Source organism: Atractosteus spatula, unplaced genomic scaffold, assembly GCF_055471065.1.
Source record: "Atractosteus spatula isolate fAtrSpa1 unplaced genomic scaffold, fAtrSpa1.hap1 Scaffold_76, whole genome shotgun sequence".
Classification (NCBI taxonomy): domain Eukaryota; kingdom Metazoa; phylum Chordata; class Actinopteri; order Semionotiformes; family Lepisosteidae; genus Atractosteus; species Atractosteus spatula.
This window is the reverse complement of record NW_028296908.1, coordinates 1-7147: the sequence shown is the minus strand read 5'-3', so window position 1 is coordinate 7147 and position 7147 is coordinate 1. Positions and strand designations below refer to the sequence as shown.

At 49.5% G+C, this 7147-nt stretch overlaps 1 protein-coding gene across 1 annotated transcript; it reads left to right on the top strand.

Moving 5' to 3' along the window:
* Positions 1-1010: 1010 nt before the first annotated feature.
* On the top strand, positions 1011-5386 carry LOC148805253 (maestro heat-like repeat-containing protein family member 1). Its single transcript, XM_088909744.1, has 10 exons — positions 1011-1101; positions 2083-2225; positions 2578-2712; positions 2926-3088; positions 3313-3411; positions 3575-3702; positions 4012-4158; positions 4552-4644; positions 4961-5083; positions 5195-5386. The coding sequence occupies exons 1-10, from the start codon at positions 1011-1013 to the stop codon at positions 5384-5386; spliced, it is 1314 nt and encodes a 437-aa protein (XP_088765870.1).
* The last annotated feature ends 1761 nt before the right edge of the window (positions 5387-7147 follow it).

The window sequence follows — 7147 nt, the reverse complement described above, 5'->3', positions numbered from 1 at the left end:
GCTGCTTCAAGACCAGATGTGTTGTTGCGGACTGTTTAGAGCACAAGGTCTGTGCGTGAGCGAGCGGAGTGAACATGAGGAGGAGCCGGAGAGCAGATCTGCAGGGCGAGTCTAGATCACAGGAGGACTAATGAGCAGGCTGTGTCTGGGAGAGGTCTGGCAGGAGACTGGAGTGACAGTAAAAGCCCTTATGAGCGAGTCGTGTGAGAGAGGAGGGAGAGGCGAGTCTGGATGGAGGGAGGAAGTGGTGTCTGACATCATAACGTGAGCAAGACGCTACGCTCCGTGTTTTCTGAAACTTTCCGGCTGACACTTTGGAAATCAGACAATCAGTACTTCTGTTGATAGAGTTGGGAAAAATCAGAAAGCATATAAAATTGTAATTTTACAATTAAATATAGTGATTATAATGACTTATTAAACATGAGCGTGACGTCGTCACATCGGGATTGTGACGCAACAATTCCGGTCCGGGAAAGCGCTCCGGTGCTGCTGAGTCGCTCAGCGCTGATGCTCATAGCGAAGAAAACACTTGAGCTCGACACGGCTTCTTCTTCTTTTCACTGAAGATCCTGGTGGTTTACGGACTAGGTAGGGACCTGCCGAGGCTCGGTATCGCGGATCCGATTGTTATTGACCTGTTTCTCCTGGGCAGATCGAGCTGTTATTGTGTTAACACGGTGTTCAGTGAGAGGGGGTTAAAAGCTCTTAAGCTGCTGGAGTTTTATAAAAGCCCAGAGTGCAGATCTGAACAGGAATTCATTGCTGCTTCTGTTCCTGTCTCTGCTTTCACTGATGTGAAGAATTTGCTTGTGTTCTCAATATCCCATGTCTGCCCTTCAGCCTGTTGGGTTGTATTCCAGTAGGACCAGCTGGTTAGAGAGAGTTCTGTGGTGTCTAGTGGGTCTGCTGCTGGCCTGTCAGCAGTACCTTGACTCCCAGTGTGTGAGAAGCGCCGCCCAGCTCCCTGCTTCACTGTGCTGTTCTACTGGCTGACTGACAGGTCCAAGATGAGCCCGAAGGAGTGCAGCTGTGAGCCCAGCAGGGTGAAGTGGTTCTCCTCCTGTGTGCAGCGCACAGGCTGCCAGTGCCCCGGGCCAGGTATGACACAGCTGGATCTAGACCAGTGCCCCCTGAAGCCAGTCCCCCCACACACTGACTCCTGGCTTCCCTTTCCACTGGGACCCCATCCCTGGGCTCAGCTCTGACTGACCTGAGGGGCTCCTCACTGTCACCCTGCAGGTCTCCTCAGCTCGAGGCAGGGAAAGCAACAGCAGTCTCTTCATCTTTTCAACTAAATGATGATTTGAGCACAAATAAATAAAAGATATAACATAAAATATAATAATATATTATATTATATAATATAATAATAAGATATAAAATAATATAATTTAGTGCGTGAGAGTATGTTTAAGAAGACTAACATCCATGTAAGGTATGAAACTATTGAAAGTGTTGAAAATGCGTAATTCACAGTGGTTATGAAATGAGCTGTGTCTGAGTGATGTACTGCAATTATTCTTTCATTTACATATAATTGTAAATTTGGGAAAAGCAAATGTATATTTATGAAGATCTGTCCAAGTCGTTTTGACTGGGTGTGAGAGAAGCTGAATTAGAGGCTCTAATCCCCTTAGAGCAGCAGAAGGAGGTTCTCCACCTGGGAGCAGAGCTGCTGCCCTGATTCTTCTTCAACACTGAGATCCTCTGTTTGCTGAGGAGCAGCTGCTAACAGGACTGATGTGACCCAGAGAGCAGCTCTCTTTGTGGGCTCTAAAGGGTTAAGAAGTCCCAGTGGCTGCAGCTGTTATTCAGGACCATGAAAACAAAACCCTGCACTCTGAAGCCTCCTGCCCTTAGAGCAGATCTGTATTCCTCTCTACTGGAAAACTGTCCGGGGTGAAAGAGTCCCTGCTTTTATGGGCTGTGCATCAATAATCTTTTTGATCTCTATAATTCTCAGACATGTGTCAGTAGGGTTTTAGGTCCCTCAGACAACAGGTCGGTTTCAGAGTTTTCTCCCTAGAAGTCTGTGCTGCGGCGACACCAGTGTTTCCCCTGTCTGTGTGTCTGCTGTAGATGAGGTCCTGGCTGTTCTGGAGGGAATGAGCAGCGGTGATGAGGAATTTGGGAAGAACCTGGTAGAAGAGCTGCTCTCCCTCCTGCAGAGGAACACCAAGGGGACACTGCCAGTCATCCTGGGATTCCTCGAGAGCCCCCAGGTAACATGAAGGAGCTCCCTACACACCTCCTGACATACTCGTTGCAAACGCACTCTAATCAGGAGCCCAGTGTGCCCCAAGATACTGTCTGTGCTGTTTCTTACAACTAGAGGTCAGAAGATAAGCCCTACCGTGTTGTCATCTTGACAGATGTGCTTGAGTGGAAGCCTGGGGTTTCCCTGTGTGCGTTTCCACTCCCTCGTGTGGTGAGCTGGGGTGGTTCTGCTGTTTCACACTCAGTGCCCGTTGGCCAGGCTGACTGGCCCTGAAGGAGAAGCCTTTGAACAGACACTCTTGGTGCTGTGATGAGAGCAGCAGTCTCACCCCTGGCTTTGGTTCTTCCCTTCTCTAGGTGACAACTGCCCATCGCTCTGCTGTCCACCAGGCAGTGGAGAAGCTGCTGCGCAAAACATCTGCGCAGCATCTGGATGAGTCCTTGGCCAAGAGCACCGTCTCAATGGCCTTGAATGAGATGACTATGTCACCGGTATGTAAACCCCTTTAATTCCTGCCTATCGAACTGTTGTCTTGCTGCAGTGCTGTGGTCTGTTTCCTTGCCTGTAGCACACATTGATGCATCTAATGGAAGCAAATCGTTGTGTGTTAACTTGTGTGCTCATTGGCTTGATCCAAGCTGTTGCTTCATCTCCAATACCATCGACTCCCAAGACGCTCTGATCTCTTTTTACTGTTGTTTCAGAAATGGCTGCCTGACTGGCAACAGCCAGCCAGCAACATTGTTGTTTGTGTGGTGAGAGACCACTACGACAGTACCATGGATATGGTGCTGTCCTACTTCCAGCCCGGAGTGCTCCCTCACCACGCGCTGCTTAATGCTTTAGGAGATATCTCCCGGAACTGCAGTAAGTTCTGTGCTGCTAATGGGGTGTGATCTGCTCAGATATATTCTGGATTTTTTACTGTGCTGTATTTCAAACTTCATGATACTGCTCATATCTGTCCATTCAAGCCCTGATACATGAGCTTATTATGAAGGCTCAGTGTTTGTTACTCATCCCGCTGCTGAGTCTCCAGTGTTATCATGAGCCTTGGTCCCTACCCAGTGTGAAATGTGTTTTCTTTGAAGGTCGTGACATAGCAAGGGATATAGTGAGACTTCTGGACCTGCTGGTGCCTGTTCTCCCCCTTGCTGTGACTAATAAAATGAAGGCAATGATGGCTTTTGGTAAGTGTTCAAGCTGTCTCATTTAGGGGGACAGCTGTTATTAATGCTTGGTTCCACTGGCAATCCACTGACAAGGCCTGTTCAGACCGCTTCCCACTGAGCTACAGGACTGCTTTGATGTAGCTGAGGAGTGTAGCAGGCTGTTCCTCTCTTGTGTTGTCAGCATTGGAAGGCCTGTATGAGAGCTGGGCGAAATTCCAGGGTCCCGGGCAGTGTGTTCAGGACTGTTCAACCCAGGTCATGATAAGTTTTGATGTAGTGCACAGATGGCTGCCGTCTTCTGAGCCAAAGGTATGGGATCTTTAATACAGTGTAGGTTATTTGACATCTTATTAATCATCCTGAATTCTCAGATGTTCTGGAGAAAAGAATGGACTTGAATGCAAAGAAAAGATGTGTCCATGCAGGCATTAGGGAAGGGTATCAAGGTCCAGGGTTCAGATCACAGTAAGCAAAGCTGAATAAGGGTGCATTTATGAAGCAGGTTTTATTCATTGCTCAAAGCTGTTTTAACTGTCTGTGGTTTTAGACAAGTTTGCTTTCCTGTGACTGAATCCTTTCCTTGAGGATGATGGTGTTTGTGTTTTGCTCTGTCTGAAGGTGACGGCGGCCATTGTCTTGGCCCTGGCAGCTATGTGCTGCCTGCTCCCTGAGGAGAAGTTTCAGTGTGAGCTGCCAGCAGTTTTACAGGCCTTCCAGCCACTGTATGCAGCTGAGCTGGACGACAGCTACTCCAGAATCAACAAGGTAGGCCTGTGACCGATGATGGGCCTTTAGGTGTACAGGTTGTGGATTGCGAGGGCCGTTTCTTTTAGAAAATGGATTTTGATTCAAACAATCACTAGTAGCACTTTCCCAGTGTTCCTTTGTCCACTAGCTCCAGTGATGTACTGGTGAGGCCCAGTGCAGAAGAGGATTATGGTCTGTGGTGCCCCATGTGATTGTGGAAGGGTGTGAACAAGGTGGATCTGCCAGGAGTAGAGTCCAGGGGAGGTGTTATCCTGCTCTGTCAGATTTTTCTGTGTGATCACACTACCAAAATCCTAATGCTAATGTGTTATTGCATACAGTGAGAGAGTTAGGCCTCTTGATGAAGCAGCAGTGCCTCTCCAGATTGACTCCAACGTGCTCTTCTTTCAGAGTCTGAGTGTGCTTGTGGAGGCAGCAGTGCCGAAGGCCAGACCAGTGCTGGAATCCCAGCTGGAGCAGCTGCTGACCATGGTGCACGTCCAGGTAATGGGGACAGCAGCCCGCTCACCTGCACAGAAAGACGTTACAGTAGTCAGTAAGAGTGTCTGTCTGAGGGGTGAAGCCCTCAGGAGCCTCATCAATGACAGCAGCTCAGTGCTGTGATCTACCCCTCTCCACAGCTCATGGCAACACTGAAGTGCCGTGTATCTGACTGCTGAAGCCCTTATTCATTCAGTTGAACGGATATTGATGACTCAGCTCATTTTATCATGGCATTAGAACAGCAGTCCATGAGAGAGCGTGCATGATGCCCTTGTGGGTGTTATAAGAGTGCTCTGGTGCCTGTCTGGTGTCCCAGGATCTGGCAGTGCTGATGGGGCTGTGTGCCAGTGTGCACCTGGATGTGGTGCTGTCTGTGCTGAAGAGACTGGAGACCCAGCTGACTGACCCAGCCTTCCCCTGCAATGAGCAGGGCTCTGGGGTAGGTGTACTGCATCAGAGTCCTGACAGACAAACAGAAGCTGCTCTTAATGTCAGCTTCTACGTACAAGTTTCAGCACCTTGATGTGGATTGTCATGCTTGTTACTACAGAGTGATTTCACCTGTGCCCTGATTCTGTGCTATGGGCACGTTGCACTTAAAGCACCTGCAGAGGATCTACTGCAGAGAATGGACACTGACTTTATGGAGAGACTGAGACCCCATGTCACCACTAAGGTAGGCAGCATGTCCTCCTTTGAGAACAAGAGATCTGACAGAGTGAACCTCACAGCTCCTGTCTGAAGAGTGTATTCAACCACTGCTACATTCTGTAATGTGCGTCTGTAACGCAGGGAGGTATTCGTAACAACCCTCAGGCAAAAGTTCTTCCTTATTTGTTCTGCTACTTTCCTGCAGTGTCTGGGTAGAAATTGTTAATTATACTTGAACCTGATGGGATTGTTATGGGGAGGAGGACACAGGGATACAGTGTCCGTGGCTGTCCAGGCTGTGAGTGTCCATCACAGTCCAGGGCTGGTGGAGGTGAGGTGGTGAGGTGGCGTCTGGGCTGTCAGTGAGTGAGCTGCTGTGTGTCCCCCTGCAGGAGCCCAGTGTCAGACTGAGCCTGTGCCGCAGTGTTTGCATGATTGCACAGGCAGTGCACAGCGCCAGTCCCACCGGAGCTCCCAGCTTCCCTGCCAAGGCCAAGCTCCTGGCGACAATGATGGTCAGTGTGTCTGACGCAGCCGCCTGTCTGCTGTTTTCCCACACGGATGCTCTGGACAAGCTGTATCCTGTCACTGTGAATCGGAGAACAGATAGTTTGTGAGAAGTGATTGGAAGGGAAACTGTTTTGCTATTGATCAATACAGTTGTGTTTTTCGCTTTTGGGAAACACTGTTCCAGAAGTATTCAGAAAAATGACTCCTTTGTTCACACTTAGTGACATGATCCTGTGTCCTGTCTCTGAAGACAGCACTGAGAACTGCAACAAAGGGGCAGTAGTGGACAACTTCAACAGTCAGTGTAACAGAGCTCATGTGATCTGTCTGGGATTGACCTGCTGTTCTTGTTCCCTGTAGGCTCTTGACATTCTGCAATTCTTCGGCAGTAGTTACACTCTGGATGACAGCTTGAAAGAGAGCTTGAGGGAGGGGATATTATATCTGGCTTCACAGGACCTCAGACAGACCATCCAGTCCCTAGTGACCCTCACATCTCCCTCTGAGAGGTAGAGCACAATTCTAGCAGTGAGAGGATCTTTGCAATGATAAAAGCATCACAACAACGGCACTGTGTTGTGGCGTCAGTGTTTTTGTATTTTAGCTCTGAGAATGGGTTTGAATGCAGAGCCCTGCACTCACAGCTGGGGGGTGTGAGGCTGACTCGGGGGTGTGTTTTGCAGCTCACTCCCGGAGCTGTGGCAGGTCCTCAGTACCAGCCAGGTGGTCTCGGAGACCGTGAAGCACCTGGCTGATCATCTCGGCCTGATGATGGACATGAAGGTGGATGATCCAGCACTGGATGTAAGTGACTATAGAGCCCATCTGCTGGTGTTTCTAACTGAGCAGAGGACAGATAGTCAGACAGCTGACAGCTACAGCACGGAGGTACTGTCTCCCTGTAATATGTCGCAGCCCAATAGCAGGCAGAGAGACACCAGCAAGCAGGCAAGCGGCTGTGTGAGCAAACAGCTCCCTGTTTGCAGCACAGGGACAGGCTGGCGAGCACAGAAAAGCGTGGTGCAGACCAGCAGCCCAAAGCCACATCCAGAACAGGCCAGAACAAAGCTGGGTGAACACAGAGGCTCAGCACACAGCAAAACTCCAAACTCAGAGCTGATGGTAATAAGCACAGTCTGTAAACAGACAGACACAGCACACAAGCACAAGAGGGTAATCTAGACAACAAAGACAGGGTGAAGCTAGGGGCCAGTATCCGAGGAGCAAACTCGGAAGTCAGGGAGAAGCTCGAGAGTTTAGGACCGAGTTCCTGAGCGCTGACAGACCAAGGGCTTGTGTAGCTTGAACCCCCTGAGGCGGGCGTGGTGGACAATTATCTTCA

Bases quoted from the DNA above. Each gene is read 5' to 3' on its own strand.
- LOC148805253 (XM_088909744.1), top strand. From the start codon at position 1,011: ATGAGCCCGAAGGAGTGCAGCTGTGAGCCCAGCAGGGTGAAGTGGTTC. The intron at 2,713-2,925 runs GTATGTAAACCC...CTGTTGTTTCAG, and splicing joins ATGAGATGACTATGTCACCG to AAATGGCTGCCTGACTGGCA. The intron at 4,645-4,960 runs GTAATGGGGACA...CTGGTGTCCCAG, and splicing joins TGACCATGGTGCACGTCCAG to GATCTGGCAGTGCTGATGGG.